The following is a 25,877-nucleotide window of genomic DNA, read 5'->3' on the forward strand; positions in this document are numbered from 1 at the left end:
CAGCCTGGACTCGGGGAGGAAGGCCAAGGGAGATTTCTCATGGATGGGTGGACATGGCCTTGGTCCTTGGCAAGTTCTCTGCCTTATGGGCATGAGGCCCCTCCCCTCCCCCCTCCCTCCAGGGCGCCTGGGTCTCAGGGAGGAAAGGCAGCGGCTTTGTCCGTTAGTAAAGCCCGGCTCCCTTCTTCGGACGAGGACAGACAGCAGGTCCTGATCCTGGTCTGGGGAAGCTCAGAGCAGAGCATACCTGGGGCTTGGCTGTCGAGGCTGTGGCTCCTGATCCTCTCCCTCGTCGCCTGGCGCAGGGCCCTGTACGACCGGCTGGCGGAGGTGGAGCATGAGCTGAGCTTTAAGAAAGACGACATCCTCTATGTCGAAGACACCTTGCCCCAGGGCACGTTTGGGTCCTGGATGGCCTGGCAGCTGGACGAGAACGCCCAGAAGATCCAGCGCGGGCAGATCCCCAGCAAATACGTGTGAGTGTTTTGTGGGGGGGGGCCTTGGGGGTGGGGGGTGGAGGGGTGTCTGTGGCACTCTCCCCCAGACGGAGGACTCGTTCTGCTACTCATCTCGGCTTCTGGTCGACTCGTCTTCCAAAATCGCTGTCTGAAAGCTGCTCCTAGCGCAAGCCACTGCCGTGCATGGGTCAGCGCTGCACAGAAGCACAGTGGCAACTGAGGAGACAGCTTTTTAAAATGTTTAACAGATTTATTGAGGAATAATTCACGTATCGTACAATTTACTCGAAGTGTGTGATTCGTGGCTTTTGGTATATTCACAGATAAGTGCAACCATCACCACAAATTTTAGAACAGTCTCATCACCTAAGCAGCCCCGGCCCCGTTAGCTGTCCCTCTCTGCCTTCCCTGCCCCCCCGTAACCCTAGGCAACCACGCATCTACCTTCCGTGTCTATAGGTTTCCCTGTTCTGGGCTTTGTAGGGAAGGGATCATAGAGCTGTGGTCTCCGTGACTGGCTTCTTCCCTTAGCGTAACATTCATGCTGCAGCGTGCATCAGAGCTCCGTTCCCCTGTGGCAGGGAGCGTGGCCTGCAGTGCCTCCCAGCGAAGGCTGTCCTGGGCCTTGGACGCCATCTGAATAGACGTTGCCTGCTCTGAGAGCTCGCCCCACAGCAGTGGTTCCGGGGCTCCTCGGTGGCCTGGGGGGGTGAAGTGCCCAGGAGACCTGCAGAGGAGTATGGGTGGAGCTTGGACTTCCAGCCCTCGCCCTCCTCAGGGGCAGGAGGGGCGGGAGATGGGCCCTTCCCAGCTCTGCCATTCCCTGTGGTGCAGGATGGACCAAGAATTCTCCAGGAGGCTCAGCATGTCGGAAGTCAAAGATGACAGCAACGCCTCCAAGACGCTGTCCGCGGCTGCGCGCAGATCCTTCTTTCGAAGAAGACACAAGCACAAGCGCAGCGGGTCCAAAGATGGGAAAGACCTCCTCGCCTTGGACGCCTTTTCCAACGACTCCATTCCACTCTTTGAAGGCAAGTGGCTGAGCTCACTCTGCCGATGGGCTTTCAGGATCGGGTTTGCTGTTGACCGCAGAATCCTCACAGAAACCACTTAAATAAGTTAGAGGTTTGCTTTGCTTTTGCACAGAAGTCATCTAGAGTTAGGTGTCTGGGTTGGCATGGTGGTGCCACTGTCTTCAGTCTCCCGTCTATCGGATGTGGGTTCCTTCCTCAAGGCCTCCCCATGGTCACCACCTGTCATTGCAGCTCCAGCCATCACGCCCATGTCCCGGCAGCAGGAAGGAGGGAGGGGCCAGGCAAAGCGTGTCTCAGCTGAGTGTGGCTGTTGAACAGCTCACCCTGCAGCTTCTGCTGCGTCTCGGTGGCCACTCTCATGTGCGAGAGCGTGACCCAGGCAGGGTTTTGGCTGGCACATCCTGGCCTCCAGTGACGCAGGTCCTGTTACTCGGGAAGGACAGGCCCTACTTGGTGGTGCCAAGGACCACTGGTCTCTGCAGATCTTTGCCCCTTTCTGGCCTCACTTTTGTGTCCATTCATGATTTTTACAAGATCCTCCCAGGGCTGGGCGCTGCCCGACCTGGAGTTGCATATCAGGAGCCAGACATCCCCTGGCAGGTTGCCCCTGAGGAGAGGGTGTGCTCATCCCATAAAGCAGGAGGTGCTTGTGTGTGTTGCTCCTGGGACCCTGGAATGTGCCCACGGTCCCAGAACAGGAGCCCTTCTGGGTGTGGAGGTGGCAGTGAGCAGCAGAGGGCAGGCAGCCGTTCCTCCTTCCCCTCTTAATGTCTTAAATTAAGGCCTCAGGCTCCCTGTCACTCTGAGTCAGGATAGGAGTTAGCATCCCACAGCCCCTGGACCGAGTGTAGCCCACTGCCTGCTTGCTGAGACTGGGCTCTTACATGGTAAAGTGTAAGAAAGTCAGCATTTATAGTACTTGATTTTGCCTTTTGGCCTTTAAAACCTAAAATATTTACCATCTTGCCCTTAATAGAAAAAATCTGCCAACCTCTTGGGTTTCTCACTTATTTAGTTTTCTGTTTCTTTCCTTCTTTTATTTCTTTGATCTCCACTTTCAATATCCCCATTCCCTTTCTTCCATAGACACCATCTCAGGCATATTTGTTGTGTGCTCAGTGGATATATTAATATCTCTGAAAAATAGCTATTTGTCTGTTTTTCTTTTAGTTCATCAGTTGTTTTTTGAAGTTGTCTTTAGGTGCATACACCTTTTGAATTGTTATATCTTCCTGGTGAGCTGATCCTTTTATCATCATGAGATGTACATCTTTATCTCTAGGAATGTTTCTTGCCTTAAAGTCTGTTTTGTCTGATGTTACTGTTATAACAGCTTTCTTTTGGTTCGTGTTCACACAGTTCATCTTTTTCTATCTTTTTACTTTAAACTTTTGTAGCTTTATATTTAAATGTCTCTTGTAAGTAGTGTTTTTTTTAACCCATGGTGACTAATTCTTTTTTCATTTTATTGAAGTATAATATATGTACGGAAAAGTGCACATAGATTTAGAGTTTGGAAAATTGTGTCATTTGGAAAATGCCTGACCAATGTTTCTTTTCTTTTCTTTTTAAAATATATTTTATTGATCTCTACAGAGAGGAAGGGAGAGGGACAGAGAGCCAGAAACATCTATGAGAGAGAAACATCGATCAGCTGCCTCCTGCTCACCCCACACTGGGGATGTGCCCGCAACCAAGGCACACGCCCCTGACCGGAACTGAACCCGGGACCCCTCAGTCCACAGGCCGACGCTCCATCCACTGAGCCAAACCAGTCAGGGCCTGACCACTGTTTCTTTAAAGCTGCTTCTGTGCTCTTCTTTCCTCTCCTGTATCTTATTATTATTATTTTTTGGTGAATCCTCTCCCAAGAATATTGTTTTTCCATTGATTTTTAGAGAGAGTGGAAGAGAAGAAGGGAGGGAGGGGGGAGGGAAAGAGAAACATTGATGTGAGAGAAACACATCAATTGGTTGCCTCCTGTACCACCGACCAGCAGCAGGGCCAGGGATTGAACCTGCAACCCAGGTACATGCCCTTGATCCGGAATCGAACCCATGACTCTCTGGTTCGTATACCAATGCTCTAACTGCTTAGAAACACCAGTCAGGGCTCTATCTTACTTCTTTGACCATTTCCCCACGTGTTTTACACTTTCCCCCCCGACATTTTCCATTTTGTTTCTCTCCATGCTTCAGCCTGGGTGCTTTCTCCTGACCGTTTTCCTGTTCACAGTGCACTCTTCTGTTGTGTTCAACACGTTCTTATTTCAGAAATCGCATATTTTAGTTATAGTTGCCATTTGATATTTTTGTGGTAAAAACACATATCATTAAATCTGCCATCATAGCCATTTTTAAGTATCCAGCTCAGTGGCATTATGGACACTTGCATTGTTGGACAACCAATCCCTAGAGCAGAGAATGAGGAGTGGGGGTGGGTGAGCAGGCCTATGACACGGAAGGGTTTCAGCAGCCGAGGTGTGAGATAGCTCGGGTGTTCACAGACTGGGGAGTTGTGCTGGACTCCAGCATGACTGTGCCCCGCTGTGCCCGGGACGTGGGACTCCAGTGCTAAGACTGGGCAAGTTCCAGGCAGACTCGGGTGAGCTGGCCACACTGCCTGGCGCTGGGTTTGTGGAGTGTAGGGGTGAGCCTGCCTGGAGTTAGCAAGAACGGGACCACGGTGTCCCCAGCTCCTCCCCTTCCCTCACCCCAGGCGGTTGCCATGACACTGCCCCTCTCCCCCCTCAGATTCGGTGAGCCTTGCCTACCAGCGGGTCCAGAAAGTAGACTGTACCTCCCTGAGGCCCGTCCTGATCCTGGGGCCATTACTGGACGTGGTGAAGGAAATGCTGGTGAACAAGGAGCCCAGCAAGTTCTGCAGATGCCCCCTGGGTAAGGGCCCCCATGCTCATCCCTGTGCCCCTTCCCTCAGTCTCCTGGGCTGGATCCCATGTTTCCGAGCCCTTCTGACTGGGGTTAGACGGGGCGTAGCTTGCGGCTTTCTCTGGAGAGAGGACGGCAGGACTGGGTGCTAGGGCCCCTCTGCAGAGTTCCCCGCAGGGCGCTCCGCGGTGCCGCCTCCTGAGCCTGTGTCTGCTTACAGAGGTGATGAAGGCCTCCCAGCAGGCCATTGAGCGAGGCGTCAAAGACTGCCTGTTTGTCGACTACAAGCGCAGGAGCGGCCATTTCGACGTGACCACGGTGGCTTCCATAAAGGAGATCACAGAAAAGGTACCTGCTGCTTCAGACCGAGGGTTTGCCCCTGTTGGAGCCTTTGGTGCTTCCCCGTGCAGCCCCAGACCCTCGGTGAGCTCACCTGTGCCCTTCAGTCCGGATGAGCCTGCTTGGGGCTGGCCCATGACTGCTCTGTGCTTCCACTTTCATGAAGAGGAAGCTGGTCAGGGAGAGGGGTCAGGGGTCACCCTGTGTAGGGGGTGTGGGGGAGGGTGCAGGTGTCACCCTGTGTAGGGGGTATAGGGGAGGGTGCAGGAGTCACCTGTGTAAGGGGTGTGGGGGAGGGTACAGGAGCCACCTGTGTAGGGGGTGTGGGGGAGGGTGCAGGTGTCACCTGTGTAGGGGGTGTGGGGGAGGGTACAGGAGTCACCCTGTGTAGGGGGTGTGGGGGAGGGTGCAGGAGTCACCCTGTGTAGGGGGTGTGGGGGAGAGTGCAGGAGTCACCCTGTGTAGGGGGTGTGGGGGAGGGTGCAGGAGTCACCCTGTGTAGGGGGTGTGGGGGAGGGTGCAGGAGTCACCATGTGTAGAGGATGCGAGGGAGGGGTGCAGGAGTCACCATGTGTAGGGGGTGTAAGAGGGGGTGGAGGAATCAACATGTGTAGGGGGTGTGAGGGAGGGTGCAGGAGTCACCCTGTGTAGGGGGTGTAAGAGAGGGTGCAGGAGTCACCATGTGTAGGGGGTGTAAGAGAGGGTGAAGGAGTCACCATGTGTAGGGGGTGTGAGGGAGGGTGCAGGAGTAACCATGTGTAGTGGGTGTGAGGGAGGGTGCAGGAGTCACCATGTGTAGGGGGTGTAAGAGAGGGTGCAGGAGTCACCATGTGTAGTGGGTGTGAGGGAGGGTGCAGGAGTCACCATGTGTAGGGGGTGTAAGAGAGGGTGCAGGAGTCACCATGTGTAGTGGGTGTGAGGGAGGGTGCAGGAGTCACCATGTGCAGGGGGTGTAAGAGAGGGTGAAGGAGTCACCATGTGTAGGGGGTGTGAGGGAGGGATGCAGGAGTTAACATGTGTAGGGGGTGTGAGGGAGGGGTGCAGGATCACCATGTGTAGGGGGTGTGAGGGAGGGGTGCAGGAGTCACCATGTGTAGGGGGTGTAAGAGAGGGTGCAGGAGTCACCATGTGTAGGGGGTGTGAGGGAGGGGTGCAGTAGTCACCATGTGTAGTGGGTGTGAGGGAGGGATGCAGGAGTTACCATGTGTAGGGGGTGCGAGGGAGGGGTGCAGGAGTCACCATGTGTAGTGAGTGTGAGGGAGGGATGCAGGAGTTACCATGTGTAGGGGGTGCGAGGGAGGGGTGCAGGAGTCACCATGTGTAGTGGGTGTGAGGGAGGGATGCAGGAGTTACCATGTGTAGGGGGTGCGAGGGAGGGGTGCAGGAGTCACCATGTGTAGTGGGTGTGAGGGAGGGATGCAGGAGTTACCATGTGTAGGGGGTGTGAGGGAGGGGTGCAGGAGTCACCATGTGTAGGGGGTGTAAGAGAGGGTGCAGGAGTCACCATGTTTAGGGGGTGTGAGGGAAGGGTGCAGGAGTCACCATGTGTAGGGGGTGTAAGAGAGGGTGCAGGAGTCACCATGTGTAGTGGGTGTGAGGGAGGGATGCAGGAGTCACCATGTGTAGTGGGTGTGAGGGAGGGATGCAGGAGTTACCATGTGTAGTGGCTGTGAGGGAGGGATGCAGGAGTTAACATGTGTAGTGGCTGTGAGGGAGGGGTGCAGGAGTTACCATGTGTAGTGGGTGTGAGGGAGGGTGCAGGAGTCACCATGTGTAGGGGGTGTAAGAGAGGGTGCAGGAGTCACCATGTGTAGGGGGTGTGAGGGAGGGGTGCAGGAGTCACCATGTGTAGGGGGTGTAAGAGAGGGTGCAGGAGTCACCATGTGTAGGGATGTGATTGAGGGGTGCAGGAGTCACCATGTGTAGGGGGTGTAAGAGAGGGTGCAGGAGTCACCATGTGTAGTGGGTGTGAGGGAGGGTGCAGGAGTCACCACGTGTAGTGGGTGTGAGGGAGGGATGCAGGAGTTACCATGTGTAGTGGGTGTGAGGGAGGGATGCAGGAGTTAACATGTGTAGTGGGTGTGAGGGAGGGGTGCAGGAGTTACCATGTGTAGTGGGTGTGAGGGAGGGTGCAGGAGTCACCATGTGTAGGGGGTGTGAGGGAGGGGTGCAGGAGTCACCATGTGTAGTGGGTGTGAGGGAGGGTGCAGGAGTCACCATGTGTAGTGGGTGTGAGGGAGGGATGCAGGAGTTACCATGTGTAGTGGGTGTGAGGTAGGGATGCAGGAGTTAACATGTTTAGGGGGCGCGAGGGAGGGGTGCAGGAGTCACCCTGTGCACGGGTGCCTTTTCCAGGGAGGTCTGCAGCTGGTTCCCACACACGTCTGCTGAGCTGGATGCAGAGCTTTCCTGTGCCTTTGCTGGGACAGGGCCCATGGCTCCGTCAGGACCCCGCCCCTGGGTGGGCCAGCAGCCCTTGCTGTGGGTCTTTAGGTTCTAGAAGGTTCTGGGCTCCACTTGCATGAGGGAAAGTGGACATCTCAGGGCGTGTGGGAAAGGCACCTTCGAGGCTGTGGGTGCTCCTCAGGCCCTGCCTTCCCGGGCCTCTTAGAGCTGTAAGTGCATTTCAGTCTCAGTCCCCCAAGGACAGACACTCCGTCCACCACCACAGGCCCTGCTCATCGGAGGGCAAGGTCGGGTAGCGCTTAAAGAGTTCCCCGTATCTGGGCAAAGGCAGGAGAGGAAGTTTGCGGTCGTCCATCCAGCCCCCACTGGGCGCTGGCTCCCAGCCTTGACCCCACAGCGCCGACAGCTGTGGGGGGAGAGTTGGGGGTTAGCTTCCCACTGTTTGTCAGGCCTCGTCTTCATGAGAGATGGCCGCGCTTCTTTGTTCACGGGTGGAACTTGGTGTTCATTTGTGGAGCGAGGAAGCGCCTGTGAGGGGCAGGTGGGCCCCATTGGTGGCAGAGAAAGCGGAAGTGTCCCCAGAACTGCTGCGGTGTTTCCGAGGCCTGGCCCCCAGGCCTGGCCCCGGTGCTCACTCTCCGCCGCCCCCCGCAGAACTGGCACTGTCTGCTGGACGTCGCCCCCCACGCCATCGAGCGGCTGCACCACATGCACATCTACCCCATCGTCATCTTCATCCACTACAAGAGCGCCAAGCACATCAAGTAGGTGGGGGCTCCTGGACCCGGCCCGGGGCCTGGCTGGGCTGCTGCTCCCACGGCCAGGGTGGTGGTGCTGGGGCGTCGGGTGGGAGTGGAAGAATGAGACCCTCCTGTCGGCCTTGGAATAGGCAGCACATGTGAGAACAACTCTTCCGCCTCAAGCTGCTGACACGTTCAGAGCCGGACAGTGTTAGCCTGGCTCACCCCTCCCTGCCCGCCCCCCTCTGCCCTGTTTGGGTGCTGCCCTAGCTCTGAGTAGGTCCAGCTTTGTCTGCAGAGCTCCTCTCCCACCCCGTCCCCGTTCCCTCTCCTGCCTCTCAGCTGGTGCTCACAGGACACAGGAGCTAGCGGGCCTGGGCGCCCAGCTCCGCCAGAAGCAGGCTGTGTCGTGGTTGAGCCTCTGCTCCCCGACCTCCAGTTGGGCTGACAGCTCATCAAGGCCCCTCCCTTTTGCCTGTTTGTGCTTCCAAGTGTCTGGTACCTGCTCTCGGAGGCCGATGGGGTGTCTGCTTGTTATGTGCGTGCACGGGGGTGCCCCCCTCCACCTCTGCCCAGAGCTCCCCATGGAGCCTGCAGGTTGTGGCTGTGCTTACAAAGGGAGCACACAGGGATCCTGTTACTCTGGACCAGGGGTCCTCAAACTTTTTAAACCGGGGGCCAGTTCACTGTCCCTCAGACCGTTGGAGGGCCGGACTATAGTTAAAAAAAAAACTGTGAACAAATTCCTATGCACACTGCACATATCTTATTTTGAAGTAAAAAAACAAAACGGGAACAAATACAATATTTGTATTTGCATGTGGCCCACGGGCCGTAGTTTGAGGACCCCTGCTCTGGACAAAGGAACGGAAGAGGAAGGGCCGGGGGAAATGTGAGGCTCACTCGGTTCCCTGCATGTCCCCACAGGGAGCAGAGAGACCCCGTGTACCTGAAGGACAAGGTGACACAGAGGCATTCCAAAGAGCAGTTTGAGACGGCTCAGAAGATTGAGCAGGAGTACAGCAGGTACTTCACAGGTAGGTGTGCGTCGCTCGGGGAGCAGCAGGTGGCAGGGAATCGGGTGTCCTGAAGAGAATTAGAAGTGGCACAGCCCATGCTTGCTGGGGGCTGGTGATGCCCCTGACAACACTCATTTCAGATGCTCTGATGGCAGGCACAGGGCAGCGTCAGGAATTCAATAGGTTGAGGGGTAAAGCTCCCTGATTTGGCCTCAGGCCATGGTCTGGCCTGTCCATCCAGGTCTGTCACGTGTGCAGTGGCAGGTCTGTCTCACAGCCTGTAGCACAGCTTCCGGGTTCCCAGGCGGCAGCACAGGGCGGCTCTGACCCTGTGCTCCCAGCACCTCCAGGCGGGTCAGTTTTGCCTTGAGGTTTGGTGAAGAAAGGCTGTGACCTTACCATCCCTGGTCTTTGAAGCGAAGCAAACGGCCACAGGCCTGGCCCAGCTGCTGGCTGTCGCTGACCCTGTGGCTTTCAGCCTCTTCCACAGCATTAGTCATTGTGGGGGTGGGGGGTGTGTGGGCGCGGAGAGGTGTGGCAGTGATTGGCGTGGCATGGAGGCTGCTGGATCTGTGCTTTGCGTGCAGTGGTTGTTCTCAGAACCAACCTTGGTGCTTCCCCGTGGATGTGTGTGTGTGTGAATTTCTAGTCCACCACAGACTAGTATTTCAGTCAGATATTTTAACAGTTACTAGAGAAATGAAGATTTAAAACTCCAAACTTATAAAATACAGGCCTTGCTTCTTTATTAGATTCAACAGACACAGATTCTGTCACATGTCTATAGCAGTTTCTAGCGCTCCCCAGCAAGTCCTGGTCATGCCCGTGGCGGGCACCTGGGGCACGCTCTGTCCACTGCGTGTTCTGTGCAGCACACTGAACGCCCTGGCTGGTGTCTCAGGGCCTGTGGTGTGGAAAGCCTGTGAACAGGGCTGGAACATACATGGAAACATCACGTCTTTGCTGAGAATCCTCTCTGGTCCATGGGATGCCCAGCTCCTAACCCATTTCCTGCACAATTCTGCTGCGGATCAGACCTTCATAACACGCCCCCAAATGGCTTTCCGATGTGCTGGGCTCCCCAGGGGCAAGACTGGGGCACCAGGCCGACTCGCATGTCATGCCCAGGGTTACATCTGGTTACCCTGTGACAGGCTGGGGAAGCCTGGCAGAGTTTGACACCCACCTTCATTTAAGCCCATGCTTCCAGCATCCTGCTGAACAGTGGACCAGAGAGACAGATAAAAAGCCAAAGTGATTTGTATTCAACTCTTTTTCTTCCCCAATTTCTTGCTGATGGAAGAGAGTGGACGGCAGAGAGGCAGGAGCTCAAAATAGGCGGAGAAACAGAAAGAGTAGATAGAGGGTGTATTTATTTGCCTCGAACCTGGGGTCTTCCTCTTGCAGGGGTCGTCCAGGGAGGAGCCCTGTCGAGCATTTGCGATCAGATCGTGGCCTTGGTCAGCCAAGAGCAGAGCAAAGTCCTGTGGATTCCAGCCTGCCCGCCGTAGGCCGCTGTGCTGGGAACAGAGGCAGCTTGTCAGCGGCGTCCGTCCCGGCTCAGCTTCTCTGACTGAAAGTCCATCGGAGTATGAGCACCGGAGGAGGGTCCACCAGCAGGGCCCCAGACAGTGGGCCGCAGACGCACAGACCGTCTTCCTCACACGTGTGCTTTAAGACAAAAACAGTAACCACCCGGGACTCCTGCCAGAGGTTCCACACCAGCCTTCTGAGGCCGTGATCCGCGATGCTGCAGAGAACCTTTCATATCCCAAGTTTACAAGCCTTTCTAAGTATTTGGTTGTTTCTGTTTACTTGAACGGCCCATGTTGTTGGTGCCCAGCCCCTGCCCCTGTCCATCCCGTGTTGCTTTCGTGTTTTGGTTTTGTTCCTGTTTTCAGCGAAACAACTCTGGAACCTCAATGGGCTGCTCTGCTCTGGAAGGTTCGTGGTGGGACCAGAGCTCTGAAAACCTTTACTCCTCGGTGGCGTCTCTCCCGGAAGGACATCGCCATGGCAGATGCTTGGACGTCGGTGGTGGCAGAACCAGTGCCTTCGTGGGGCCGACTCGCCAGCAGCAGTGGTTTCCCTGCCCACACCAGGGCAGGCGACACTGGCATCTCACAGACTCGTCTCAGACTTTCCCTCCTGCCTGCACGCCCTCTCATCTCTCCTCCACCTGCCTTGATCGTTTCCGCCTCTCTCTGTCCTTCGGAGCCTCCCGGGCTCACGCCGGCGACTGGTTCTGGCAGGAGGCTCAGCTGATGCATGCTGTTGGTCCTCTGTAGGTTCTGTAAATAGAGACAGCCTTTCTCAGTGCAATGTTTGCAGGGTACTTCTCAAACTGTAGCGGGAGCAGACACGTCAGCTCTTTTGGACATGGAAAATGTTTCAAACTTTGAGAGTCTTCGGGGAAGCCTAGTGGTTAGTGTTGTCACTGTCGAAATCTAAAAAGCGGGCAGGATCCTTTAGTCTTGGCTGCAGCGCTCCCGGCATGCCCAGTGCTCCTTGAAGATGTCTTCATTGGGACTTTTGTCTTTTCTTTTCTTTTTTTGCACTTCTGACGCTGGGTATCTCTGGCTGCAGATTTGATGTGGTTCCTCCCTAAACTGTGCATCCTGTTGTTAATAGGTACTGTACTGGGCTCCGTGTGTCACTGGGGTAGGACTATATTTTAATACTGTTCCTAACATTTCATTTTACTAGCAAGAAATCCTTGATTTCATTTTATCCTTTGTAATTCTAGACACTAGATGATAGTGTAGCCATACTGACATTTTTTAAAAAGGGATATATTTTCTTGCACAGTTGTTCAAAGAGAGACACGTCTGGGTCCTCAATGCTGCCCTTCGTTTTACAGGTACAAGCTTCTAGCTCAGACAGCCGAGACACGAGGCTGTCTCGAGTCTTACGCACTCTCGGGGCGTTGCTCTGAGCTGCAGACAGTGGGACTGTGATGGTACAGTGTGCACAGGTACTGTTCCAACAGACTGGGATTTTCTGTAATGAAACCTTACTTTGTATCAAAAGAAAAACAGACTTTAGTACAATAAATAAAGGTCAGTTTCTGTAACTTGTTGTGATGAAGGCGCCTGTACTTACTGTTTCCCGTCTTTTCCTGCTTCTTCCTAAATTCCTTCGTCCCTGGCAGCAGGAACCAGCTGATGTGTGGGCTCTTTCCAGCTCCAGTGTAATCAGTAGCCCCTTTTCCTGCTGCATCAGCCTCTCTCTGACTCCTTCCTCCCCTCCCATGCGACCATCCGTGCGTCCTTCCATCCGCCCATCTGTCCAGCACAGCATGGGTGCGCCTGCAACCAGGTGGCTGATTGCAAGACTCAGATCCTGCCCTCAGGTGCTCACATTCAGGCCTGCAGGTTTGGGCCCTGGAAAGCAAAGGGGAAGGGACCCCATAATGTTCCCAGTCAAGGCCTTGTCTGCAGGAGGAAGGCCCAGCCTGGAGTGAGGGGGCAGCCTGGCGGGGCTGTGACAATGCCCCCAGCACTGCAGGGCTCTCCGGAGCAGCCTGTGTTCCAGGGGTGGGGAGGCTGGGAGAAGTAGCCGGGATGCCAGGGCTGTTGCAGTAAAGGCTCCGAGGCCTGGGGCACTCAGGAGCCCTCCTCTTCTCTTGTGTGGAGGAGCTTGGGGGCCTGGAAAAGCCTCTTGCTGCTGTGGGGACAGGCCAACTGCTGGTCCTTTCCTGCAGGTTCCATCATGGACCCGCACTCAGCCTCACCTGTGGTCCGCTGGCTGGGACCGAGGGCACAGCCCTACCCACATGCATCCAGCCACAGAGCTGCCCGCACCTCTTTGGCAGCCCAGACGCAGCGCCGTTCTCAGGGGGCAGTTGCTGTGACAATTTTGTCACCTACAGGGTAAATATATGCAGGGAATGCTGCTTGTTTCGGGAACGGGTTCTTTTAAAGAGCTCAGTCATGTTGCCCAAAACGTAACAGTTTGCACTTGGGACATTATTGCTGGAGGCTAATTCCAGCATGTCATAATAAATGCAAGGAGTTCATCAAAAGGTTGATGGAACTTGAGGCTTCAGCAGGGCTGAATCATTACCTGCTGCTGGAATAGCTGAAAGCATTTCCCCAAACCTGAAGATCTGCACATATTATAGCCTGCTGCCTGACAGCTGAGGGCAGTTCCCCAACCTGATCATCTTACTGTTTACCAAACTTTACCTTTGATATGTATATCTGCTTTGCTAGAGGACAAAATGTGGGAATAAAAAGCCCTGGGTGCAGAGATTCGAGGAACTTAGTTACTAAAGCTAAGCTTCCTCTGGCTCCCCCAAAATGCCTTCCAATTTATATTTCATGTCTAGTGTCTAGTCTCTATTAATTTACTCGCAGTCCTTTCAGATTCCTGAATCCAATCTAAATGCTTGAGAACGACCCTGGCACATTATGAGTAATTTCGTTTTCTTTAGATGTATTTTCCAAATTTTCTATGAGAAACTTGGTTTTCTTTTATAATTACAAGGCAAAATTCATTCCACCTTTTAAAAATGGAGGGAGGGCCAGTCAAGTTGCTGAGCCCACACACTTTGGGGATGCACCAAGGCCGTGCAGGGCAGCCTGGGAGGGGATTCCTGCTCTGCTCTGAGCCACTGAGACCAGGTGGGGGTGGGGTGGGGGGCACTGTTCCCTGAGTCTCCCCCAGTTCGGTGTCTGTCGTATGCAGGCTCAGGTCTTTCTGGAAAGGGAGAGCTGACAGCTCCAGCCAGGAGGCCTTGGTCGGTTGCTCCCGGCCTTCAAAGACAGCACAGACTGCGTGATCGCCAAGGCCCCTTCTTGTGCTGACGCCTGTGCCCACCTCCCCCAGCCCTGCAGAGGCTGAGCAAACCCCAGTTCCAGGAGCCCTGACGCATGTGGCTTGCGGGAGGCTGGGGGCGAGTTAGAGGCCGGATGCTTAGGAACAGAAACGGAAGGAGTCTGGGTTAGGAGCTAAGCAATGGCCCAAAGCCTCGGGCCTCTTCTTGGCTGAGAAAAATCTCTGAGGCTGAGCAGAGCAGCCAACTGCAGTTTGGTGCTAGGAAGCTGAGCTGCTGCCCTCAGTGAGTTGACAGGGTAGAGGGCCACCTGGGTCACGGATGCCAACCGAGGAAGCACAGGGTGGGGCTCAGAGGCAGCGGAACTCCCCCTGGGGAAGCTGGGCTGGCCTGGGAGTGACGGTCCTGTTGCAGGGGAAAGGCTCCGAGCCTGGGCCTTGGGCACCTGGCCTCCGAGACTCCCTTCTCCTGGGAGTCTAGCCTGTGAGTGTCCTCGCTCTCCCTTCCTCAGTCTGTGCTCTCCTCTGCTCACGCCTTCTGGAACATGGTCTCCAGCCTCTCAGTGTTGCCCCTGCAGTTCTTGCTGTTACGAGTTTGTGTGTGTTTTAACCTGTGAAATGTGTCACACACACACAAGGACATCTATAGTATAAATGTATGTTCCAAAGAATAAGATGGATGTTGTCTCTAAGGAGCACAACACTACCTTAGAAGCCACCTTACGCCCAGCCCAGCTGAATTCTCCCCATTTTCCACCAAGTAGTTGCTTACTGACTTGTGGTTTAATCATGTCTTTGTTTCCTGTTTTTACCCCCCACTGGAGATACCTTGAAACAGTTCAGTTTTGAAAACACCAGGCATCAAGCACAAATTTAGCCACGTGGGGGGAGCACTCCTTTGTCCCTTTAGATGAAGTTGGCCAGAAAAAGGAGTGCGACCTGTGGGTCAGAGTGAAGCTCAGCCGCCCGGGGAGTTTATAAGAGCCCCTCTGGGGGTCAGTGAGCAAGGACTTGTAGGAGTCCTGGGACCAGGGGGCGTCACACAATGAGTTCAGGTGGCAGCGCTCTCCAAGGACCAGGGCCTCACTGTCTGGCAGAAGTTTGGTCAGTGGAGGGAGAGCTTAAATATGGAATTCAGGAAGGCCTGTGAAACAAATTTCCTCCATTCCAAATTCCAGGGCTACTCCTGGGAAACTTTCTCACCAAAATCGTAAGACAGAATTTCAGAACTAGGGGCTGGGCCCCTCTCCAGCCAGACAGCTCTGCTCCGCCCTGCTGCTGTGCTGGTCTGCTCCGCTCTGCTCTGGGCGGACGGCTTCAGTGTTGCAGTGTTCCAGCTCAACTGGGGGGACTAGTCTTCAGTCTTCAGAAAGGGCAAGAGCAGTTTCAGACCAGAGGGGACCTGACTTATATACACAGGAAAACCCACTCCTGATCCCTGATTGGCCCATCCTCATGCAAATGAGGACTCAAATTCCTTATAGTTTGATCCAAAAGGCACTGACTGTCCTGATTGAAGCTGCTCTGATTGGTCAGTGAAGAAGCTGATGGGGCTATAGCTGTGCAGCTCTGATTGGATGGGGGAAACCTCAGTCCTATTGGTTGAAATAGGATTCCAGGAACCCCTTAGTAAGGCTGGCTCATATGGCAGAAACAGTGCAGGGGGTGGTAGTTCCGTGCACCCTCCTCTCCAAGGGGCAGGTGACGGGAGAGGCCTGTGTAGAAATGACTGCTGGGCTGTTTTTTACAGTTGAGCCCAGTGAGCCAGCGGGAGCCCTTCTTGTAGGCACCTTCTCTCTCAGGGTCCACAGTGATAACGACGAGTTGAACAGTGCTGCTCTGCACATGGCCTGCAAGAGTAACTCCTGTGTGTAACTGTCCAAGCAACCAGGAAAGAAAATGCCAGTTTACCTCCGACAATGAAAGCAGGGGGGCTCGGATTCGGCCCGACAATGCCAGCAAGAGGAATGGGCCTCTGTTCTGCTGGACCGTGGGGGTCGGAATGCACTGGACATCGATGGCATCACTGCTCTCCACTGTGCTGCCATGGGTCCACCTGCTTTCGGCTTCTAAAATAACTTTGCAGTCGTTGCCTCTCTGCTCTCCCCTTATTTCTAGATTGATGTATTTTTAAAAGAAATCCTCTTCCTGCCGGAACCGGTTTGGCTCAGCGGATAGAGCGTCGGCCTGTGGACTGAAAGGTCCCAGGTTCGATTCCGGTCAAGGGCATGTACCTTGGTTGCGGGCACATCCCCAGTAGGAGGTGTCAGGAGGCAGCTGATCGATGTTTCTCTCTCGTCGATGTTTCTAACTCTCTATCTCTCTCCCTTCCTCTCTGTAAAAAATCAATAAAATATAAAAAAAAATTTAAAAAAGAAATCCTCTTCCTATATTTACTCTTAGGTTTTACGCCGCCGCAAGGAAAAACCGTGAGTCCAAACAGAGACCAGATTAAACAGGCTTTATTGGGAGCACATGGGCGGGTTCACCTGCTCAGAGAGGGGAGCCGGAGAAGCCGTGCCAAACCTGGGCAGGGGCAAGGTTTTATACTTTTCTGAGGCCATTGTTGCTGGCCGAAACTGGTGGCAGTCGGGGCTTTCCAGGGTCAGGTGAAACCTGCGGTCTGTCCTGTGGTTTGGTCATTTTCCGGGAGCTGTTTGTCCGGCAGGAATTTTTCACCGGGGTGGGGTGGTTTCCAGACGTCAGTGTGGACAGGTCAGCTTCTCACCGGCCCAAGAGAGGGAGGGGGTCCTTTCACCCCGGGGCAGGGTGCCAGCGAATACCAGACATTCCGGACTCTCTATGATGGGATAAGAGGACGACGTGATCATCTGGCTGCTTCCTGCTGACTAGGGACGTCGGGGGGAATAGAGAGGCTCCGAATGTTCCGTGTTGCTAGGCAGATGCCGCAGGGGGGCGGGGGAAGAGGGAAAAAAAAGCTACGAGGGGGTGGTCCGAGGAGGAGAAGGTTATGGATGCGTGGAGTTTAGTTAAAATATCCCGCCCCAGTAGGGGGACAGGGCAAGTTGGGATAATGAGGAAGGAGTGTGAAAAAAGGCGGTCTTGGAACTGGCAGGCTAAAGGAGTTGTTTGCCTGGGGGTTGAGGGGGACCCATCTATCCCCACAACTGAGATCTGGGAAGGAATACTAAAGCCCGAATGAGTGGGGAGGACCGAGTAGGTAGCCCCCGTGTCTACCAAAAAGGAGATAGACTTACCCGCTACCTGGAGAACTACCCTGGGCTTGGCGAGGGTCACCGGAGTCGTGGAGCCAGGGCTACTTCATTCATCCGCCAGCCCGAGGAGCTCCATTGCTGGGTATACCTGGTTCTCAAGCCCCCCACATGGAGATGTAGAGGGTCGAGCCAGGGTCGGACAATCCGACTTCCAGTGCCCAGAGCGTTTGCACAGAGGACAGGGCTTTGTTGGCGGCCGGGGCTGGGGGCACGATTTGGCCCAGTGGCCTTCTTTACCACATTTGAAGCATGCCCCTGGTGGGGATCGGAACCCACCCTTTGATGGCTGGCGCCGACCCAGTTCCCCTGTCGGCCGCAGAGCCGCCACCAGAGCCTGGGTCTGAAGGGATACCTTCTCACGGAGCCGCTCCTGTCGGGCGGCTTCTGCCGTCTCCTCCCAGGCATTAAAGACTTTAAAGGCCATTTTTACCAGATCCTGTATGGGGGTTTCAGGGCCCTCCTCAACCTTTTTGAGTTTCTTTCTGATATCAGGAGCAGATTGGGAAATAAAGTGTGAGGCCAGGACAGTAGCCCCGTTGGAGGAGCTAGGGTCAAGACGGGTGAATTTTATGAGGGCCTCTTGAAGGCGATAAAGAAAAAGGGCAGGGTTTTCATCAGCTTGTTGGGTGATTTCTCTTAATTTATCATAGTTTACTACTTTGTTGGAGACAGCATCCATCCCTCTGAGGAGGTATCTTAGCAGGGTGTTACGGTTAGGGATGTTAGAGCCTTGCCCGGTCTGGTAATTCCATAAAGGATCCTCCCGGGGAACAGCCTGCTCTCCTATGGGGACAGTGGGATCTACTTCATGGTCCCGGTCAGCCTGGTGTCGAGCCGCGGCGATGATACGTTCGCGCTCATCTGGGGTGAGGGAGGATGAAAGGATGACATGTACATCATGCCAGGTTAAATCATATGTCTGAGTTAAGTATCGAAATTCTTTTATATATGAGGTCGGATCAGCAGAGAACGATCCTAGGCGTTTCTCAGTTTGGGAGAGATCTTGGAGTGAGAAGGGGACATGAACCCGGACCAGACCTTCGGCCCCCGCCACCTCGCGGAGGGGGCAAAGAGGGGCCGGGGTTGAAGAATGTGAGCGGGTATGAGAGGCAACTGGAGAGGAGAGCGAGGACGGTTGAGGTTCGGGTTCCTGAGCTGGGGATCTCGGGGGAGGAGAAGGGACAGAGGGGGTTTCGGGGACGGCAGGAGAAGTTGGGGGGCGAACGGCTCGGTCAGAGGGACGGTAAGGAGGAGGAGAGGAGAGGAGGTCAGTGAGGTCAGGGTTGAGCAGGGAGAACAGAGGTCGGGGCGGGAACGTATGTCCCAAAAAGCCTGGACGTAGGGGACCTCAGAATCTTTGCCTGTGCGCCGGCAGTAATTATCCAAGTCTGTTAGAACATTAAAGTCAAAGGTGCCAGTTGGGGGCCAGCGGGACTGGTTATCTAGAGGATATTGAGGCCATTGTTGTTGTGAGAGAGAAACTAAGCGTTTGGCCTTGAGTGTCTGAGTGTACCCCAATTTAGAAAAATTTTTAAGGAGACACCCTAGAGGTGTCTTAGGATCTGGCCTGGACTCTGAGACTCCCATAGTTGAGGGGTTTCCCGCTCCCCGAGATTAGAGACAAAGCACCAAGGGAGGCGTCCCACCGATTGGTACAGAGTCCCGGTTCTGGGTTGGGGTCTGAAGAGGACCAAGGACGTCTCCTTTGTCCTCAGAGACCGGACAGTGGCCCTCTGAGGGCGGAGGAGTTCTCTCGGCACGGCCGCGACTTAGGACGAGAGGCTCCGGACGGATCTCGGAGAGCAGGAAGGAAAGGGAGGGAGGTTTCCCGTGTGACTTACTGGAGATGGAGTCCGGGGGAAGTCCTGGCCGAGGTCCGGGGCGGCAAACCGACTCGGACCCCGGCACCTCGGAGTCTGGGAGTTAGCCCGGGCGAGCTGCCGCTGCCCACTGCTTCCCAGGTCGCAAGAGGAGACCGGGGCGAGGATCGTCCGAGTCCGAGACCCACTCCCGGGTTTCGGCACCAAATCTTAGGTTTAACGCCGCCGCAAGGAAAAACCGTGAGTCCAAACAGAGACCAGATTAAACAGGCTTTATTGGGAGCACACGGGCAGGTTCACCTACTCAGAGAGGGGAGCAGGAGAAGCCACGCCAAACCTGGGCAGGGGCAAGGTTTTATACTTTTCTGAGGCCATTGTTGCTGGCCGAAACTGGTGGCAGTCGGGGCTTTCCAGGGTCAGGTGAAACCTGCGGTGTGTCCTGTGGTTTGGTCATTTTCCGGGAGCTGTTTGTCCGGCAGGAATTTTTCACCGGGGTGGGGTGGTTTCCAGACGTCAGTGTGGACAGGTCAGCTTCTCACCGGCCCAAGAGAGGGAGGGGGTCCTTTCACCCCGGGGCAGGGTGCCAGCGAATACCAGACATTTACTTTTTATTATTATTGATTTCAGAGATGGGAAGGGAGAAGGAGAGAGAGATAGAAACATCAATGAGAGAGAAACATTGACCTGCTGCCTTCTGCATGCCCCCACACTGGGGATTGAGCCCGCAACCCAGGCATGTGCCCTGACCGGGAACTGAACAGGCGACCTCTGGGTGCATGAGTTAATGCTCCACCACTGAGCTACACTGGCTGGGCTATTTACTTTGTTTTAATAGAGGAACAAAATTAAGTTTATTTATCAACCTGCCTTTTTAACCCAGAAGTAAGGCTTCTACCTTATCATTTTCCTTTACTAGCATATTACTTTCTGTGGGGCCTGGAAGGGCCTCGGATGCATACCTCATTCCTTTCAGGCGCCTCCCCTTCCAGTTTGTGGGTGTCAGTCAGGCTTCAACAAGAGAGGCAGAACCAGTACAGAATATATGTAAATGTGCAGATTTATTACAAGCAATTTGCTTATGGATTGTGGGTGCTGGCTAAGCAAGCCTGAAACCCACAGGGCCTGTGGCCAGAACGGAAGACCACAGGCAGGTGGAACTCACAGGCGAAGTTTTCTGAGGCCTACCAGAGGGAAAGTGTGAGCAGGATGGGTTCCACAGGAGCGGGTGAGACTGCTGTTCACAGGCGCAATTTCTTTTTTTCACGGAAGCTTCAGCTTTTAAGGCTTCTGCTTCTGAGGCCTTTCAACTGATTGAACCAGGCCCACCGACGTTATCCAGGATGCTCCCTGGGATTATCCGTAATGTCTCATTAGGGGCTTTTATTGCATCCGCCGAATCCCTTCACAGCAACACCTAGCGTAGTGTCTAATTCCGTAACGGGACTGCAGCCTAGCCGAGTTGACACAAGAAAACAAAAAACAGCCAATAAATTAATTAACCAGTTCTCAGCAGATGGCCATTTGGATGAAGTTTGTAGTTGTGTTTATAGACTTATTTAACTTTAGAGAAACTTCCATGTGGAGATTATAGTTTACAGATAAAGACATTGAGGCTTTAGGCCGTTAGAGTAAATTGCCTGAGTCCCCCACCCCCACCCCCTTTTTTTGCCATGTTACCTTTAGGATTGTCAACATAAGAAACATTCAAACCTATAGAGAATTTTTGTGAGTTTATTTGACCCAAATTGTCGTTACATCACACTCAAAAGAGGAGATGCAAGTGGTTGCATGAAATCCACTGGTGATAGATGAGGGAAATGGGAGAAAGCAACGTGGGGAAGCCTCTGGGACTGGATGAAAAGTAAAATGACAGACACATACATCTTTTACATACTAGTAGGTGGTTGTGGGATAGTTAATAGTCAACAATTAACTCAATAACAGTGAGGGGATTTATGGTCTCCACAGAGTGGTGTCTGGCTTTGAGGGGTCCGGAAAAAGGAAAATTACTTTGACATTCCAAAGATATGTTATCACAGATGCAAAAAGACATTAGACAGGTTCACTTAAGGTAAAGATTGACCTTTGTCAGGGAAGATGCCAGCCTAGGACATGACTACCTGCTATAAACTGCTTTTAGTTAAAAAGTTTTAATTTCAGACCATTCTTTGTGGTTACTTTAGGTCTCTGAGTTTGCAAGGCTACCACGCAGGCCTTCCCTGAGCTTGTCAGGTCAGCATGTGTCCCCTTTTTGTCCATACGTACCCCTTTTGGCCATAAATCAATCCAAAGGATGCAATGATGATCAACCTTTTGGTTGGATAACAAGGTCCCACAGTGCTAGGAAGGCTCATTCCTAGGAAATCTCAGTGTTAGTGTTGTCTTGCTGAGCAATGGATCATTGGGGATGGGGCAAGACCATAACCTTGGATGGAAGTCAAGGCCAAAGTTTTTTCCTCCAAAGTGAAAGTCAGGTAAATGGGAGGCAGTTAGGTCTTATGGGTCTTTATTAAGAAAAACTCTCTCAGTGGTTCTCAACCTTCCTAATGCCGCAACCCTTTAATACATTTCCTCATGTTGTGGTAACCCCCCAACCATAAAATTATTTTCGTTGCTACTTCATAACTGTAATTTTGCTACTGTTTTGAATCGTAAATATCTGATATGCAGGATGTATTTTCATTGTTCACGACCCACAGATTGAGAACTGCTGCTAGATTATTTCTAATCTACAAGCTATTGTGATCCAGGTTTTGTTACCTGTCTCACTTTTATATATTTTGCATCTAATATAACGTTCACTTATAGTTTTGAGGGCATAACACATACCTTTTTAGTTTTTATAATCTGACCATGAGATGGGTTTGAGAAAAGGCTAAAGAACAAGTATAATAATAATAATAATAGTAATTATTAGCAACATTAATTTGTAGGTATACAGGCCTTGTCAGTGTCTCTGGATGGCTGTCTGATGTTTGGGCTTTCCATCCTTGAAGAGTCTTTCATCTCCGGTAGGTAGGTAGAGGGTAGCATTAGAGACAGAGGCAGATGTCCATTTGCAGTTAGGCACCTGGTAAGGTCCCTTCCAACGCTGTCAGAGAGAGTCTTTAATAAGGGGATGAACATCTCCTGGTTGTAAGGTGTGGTCTTTGGAACCTTCGTCTGCTGGGAGCACACTGTGAAATGAATGTTACTACTTTATCAGTCCCTATAACCTTGTTAATGAGCCATTGATGATAACGCAGAATGTCTCCTTTTAGTTTCCTTACAGTTGGAAAACAAAAAGATTTAAAAATCAATACTTAAATCAGGATCATAAGAATATTCTCAGTTCATTTAGTCCCATAACCAATTTTTTTGTTTATTCTGATTATTTGCCAGTGTTTTCATGAATTCAGTTATTCCTTAGAGTTCTATAAATCTCCATCTAGGTCAAAGGTATGACCTGCTTAGAAACATCTAATTTAGAGCAGTTCAGAGTCCTTTTCATGTATTTTTCTAAAGATGTAACATATCTGCAAATGCATCAGAGTAAAACAATGACTGTCTATAAATGACAGAACTTAAAGTGGCATAGTTATAAGTTTGATTATAATGCAATTGATAAAAAAAAAACCTTGCTTTTTTGTAAGACATAACATTTCAAGACAACAATTTCTTGGTAAATAATAATTACTGTAGAATGACAGAGAATAATATAAAGTCCATATATATATTTAAATTCAATACCCAATTTCAATGTATAAAGAACAGATAATATGCAAGATTTTAACATGCTGCACATGGCTTATCGGCAGTGTACATTGAGCACTGGCAATAATTCATAAACTCCCAATGTCCAAAGTACCACCGCCGGATGCCCCCACAGGGAACCATCACATGTGGCTTGCCTGGTGTTACTGGCAGGACACTTGCTACCCCTGGGAGCTCCCTGTTAGAACTTGGCTTTGAATTTTTGCAAGTTCCTCCCTAGGGCAGGATGAAATGTTTATAACACCCACTTTAATAAAAATATATGTATACAAATAGAACAATTTTATTTTATTATTATTATTTTGGCGAAGCTTCCCATGTAATTTCAAGCATATTAAATAGGCCTAATTAGTTTAAAAGCTTTTCTTTTATAAGGAGAGATAATAAATCCTTGAGGTATTCCAAGGCCCATTGGAATAACTCAAAGTCATCTTTTAGTTAAAAAAGTCTCTTAAAACTTAAACTTTGAGAAAGTTGTCAAATATACTTAACCAAAATATTGTATCATAAATTCCTTGTCAATCTAGGTAAAACAAACGTATTTTATGGTAATAACTCTAAAAGGCATGAATCAAACTGGTTTTAATATTAAATATTTTGTCCAGACCACAGAATCCTGCTTAACCTAGATAAGTATTTAATCTCTTTAGGCCACTAAAATATCATACCCTAGTAATGCCATTCAGAGGCAGAAAACACATCCTATCTAATAAAAGAGAAACATGGTAATTAGTGTATGACCGCTACCCTTCCCATTAGCTAATCAGGGCAATATGCAAATTAAATGCCAGCCAAGATGGCGGCCGGCAGCCAGGCAGCTTAAAGTGAACATGAGGCTTGCTTGCTTCAGTGACGGAGGACTCCAATGTTCCCTGCCTGCCGCGGCACCCCTCTGAGCTGCAACTCTAAGCAACTATGTAACAAATATAGAAGCTAAACAAAACCCCAGAAACCTGCTTTAGTCCATCTGGCTTCAGCCAGCAGGATCGCAACATTATTTCAAATACAGAAGGTAAACAAAGGCCAGAAACCTGCTTTCAGCAGCAGAGGCCTAAGAGCTGGAGCCAAGCCTCAAAGCTAAAGCTGGCCCAGAATAAAAAAATAAATGAAAAAAGGAGCAGTTGGGAGCTTCAGTCACTCGCCAGCCTGAAAACAGCCCTCAGCCCCTCACCCAGACTGGCCAGGCACCTCAGTGGGGACCCCCACCCTGAAGGGTGTGTGACCAGCTGCAAAAAGCCATCATCCCCTCACCCACGCTGGCCAGGCACCCCAGTGGGGACACCCACCCTGATCCAGGACACCCTTCAGGGCAAACCAGCCGGCCCCAACCCGTGCACCAGGCCTCTATCCTATATAGTAAAAGGTTAATATGCCTCCCAGCACCAGGATCAGCTGAGCCAAGAGGCCTCCTGGCACCAGGATCAATGTGACAGGGGGCAGCGCCCAAACCCCCTGATCACCCTGAGGCTCTGTGTGTGACAGGGGGCAGGGCCACAACCTCCCTATCTGCCCTGATTGGCCCTGCTCTGTGCGTGACAGGGTACGGAGCCCCAACCCCCCTGATGGGCCCTGCTCTGTGCATGACAGGAGGCAGCGCCCCAACCCCCTGATTGGCCCTGCTCTGTGTATGACAGGGGGTGGCGCCACAACCTCCCCATTGACCCTGCCTTGAGTGTGACAGGGGGCGGTGCCCCAACCCCCCAATCGGCCCTACCCTGAGCGTGACTGAGGGTGGCATCGCAACCTCCCAATCCGCCCTGCTCTGTGCATGACAGAGGGCGGCGCCCCAACTCCCCAATCGGCCCTGCTCTGAGCCCGACCAGGGGCTGCACCTAGGGATTAGGCCTGCCCTCTGCCACCCAGTAGCAGGCCTAAGCCAGCAGGTCGTTATCTCCAGAGAGGTCCCAGACTGCGAGAGGGCACAGGCCGGGCTGAGGGACCCCCCCCCCCCCCCCAGTGCACAAATTTTTGTGCACCGGGCCTCTATTTTATATATATAAAAGGCTAAGTGACTATTCGACCATCTGACTAGTAGCTATGATGCACACTGACCACCAGGGGGCAGACACTCAATGCAGCAGTTGCCAAGCTGCAGTGACTTGGCAACAGCAGTTCTCAGGTGACACACTCCTGAACCAGAGAGGAGGGAGCCTGATTCCAGGGTGCATCACTGGAGAACCGCCTTCTTGCAATCTGGGACCCCTTGGGGGATCTCAGAGAGCTGGTTTCGGCCCAATCCCTGCAGGCCAGGCTGAGGGACCCCACCTGCCAGAGGGACCCAACTTACTCCATAGATGCCCTTTGAGCCCTAGCGCTGCCCCAGGTGCAGCCAGCCAGGGTGGGACCATGGGAGATTGGCTCCAGGGCGTGTCCGGCCCTTCTTGCTCAGTCCTTCCCCACCTGCCACCTTCTAATTAATTTTCTTTTAATGTGCATGAATCCATGCACCAGGGCACTAGTTACATATGTACGTAGACAAACGCATAAAGACCATACACATAATTTGAGTTCCTAATTTTTGTAGAGAAGGCACAAGATTTTCTTATTTGCTTTTCACATCTTTTAAGAAGACTAGAAAAGGGGAGGGAAGTTCTAAATGCCAAGCAGATAGATCTGTTGAGACTTTCAGTGAAAGTGTCAAGGGCTATGAATGAGCAGTGGCGACAAACAAAGACTTGGCTACTATCTAAGGAATTAAGCAACAGGAGAGAGCCAGGCTGTGTTTCTTTCTTTATAAGCTTAAAACTTTCACAAACTTTTATAGTCTTCACAACCTTTTACGAACCTTTCTGCAATTTTCACAAACCTTCTTACCCATTCAGAAATAAGTATCCTTAACACAACTCACTTTCTTCCTTTTCCCTCAAAAATGAATTTCTATACCTCATGCCTTCTATGACCAAAACCATATAACTTTTTTCCAATTTAATTAGAATTTCTAATTTTTAGAAACTTCAATTTCCAATGATAACCAAAAATCTAAGCAACTAGTATTCCCTAGATTGACTTTTATGAAAAAATTTCATAATCTTTATAAACATAGATTTCTCAATTGGCACTTTCAAGAAACACACCTCTAACAAAGCATTAGGTATTTATATCAGTAGCTCCAAGTTTCCCCCACAGCCCCTCTGCAGCAAAAGCCCAAAGCAGGTGAACCCAAGACTCATCTGCACAATCAATGTTTTAGTATTTCATGTTATTTCAAAATATCTAGAGATATAATAAATTTATCAAATTTACTAATTTAGAAAGGAATCGCTGAAATGAGTTAAATGGATTTGCTTAGATGGCTAAGTTTTTTTCTTTTGAAAAGAATCACCTTCCAACATTCGCATTTTATTTTAAATAACTTTTTTATTGTTAAACAAAGCAAATAAGTGCAGAAGCCAAACAGCAGGGTTAAAG

The 25,877-nt window shown here is 51.9% G+C and overlaps 1 protein-coding gene across 1 annotated transcript in view; it reads left to right on the top strand.

Moving 5' to 3' along the window:
• Positions 1-11,955, top strand: part of DLG5 (discs large MAGUK scaffold protein 5) — a gene marked incomplete at its 5' end in the record, with an annotated part of 72,045 nt that extends 60,090 nt beyond the window's left edge. Inside the window, 7 exons of the mRNA XM_081105191.1 lie at positions 306-476; positions 1,293-1,489; positions 4,246-4,389; positions 4,601-4,728; positions 7,780-7,889; positions 8,793-8,902; positions 10,292-11,955. Of these exons, the coding sequence (XP_080961317.1) occupies positions 306-476; positions 1,293-1,489; positions 4,246-4,389; positions 4,601-4,728; positions 7,780-7,889; positions 8,793-8,902; positions 10,292-10,395 (964 nt within the window). The 3' untranslated portion in view covers positions 10,396-11,955. The remainder of the gene's footprint in view (positions 1-305; positions 477-1,292; positions 1,490-4,245; positions 4,390-4,600; positions 4,729-7,779; positions 7,890-8,792; positions 8,903-10,291) is intronic.
• Positions 11,956-25,877: the final 13,922 nt, after the last annotated feature.

The sequence above is a fragment of the Myotis nattereri genome (genome assembly GCF_964212035.1).
Source record: "Myotis nattereri genome assembly, chromosome: 13".
Lineage (NCBI taxonomy): Eukaryota > Metazoa > Chordata > Mammalia > Chiroptera > Vespertilionidae > Myotis > Myotis nattereri.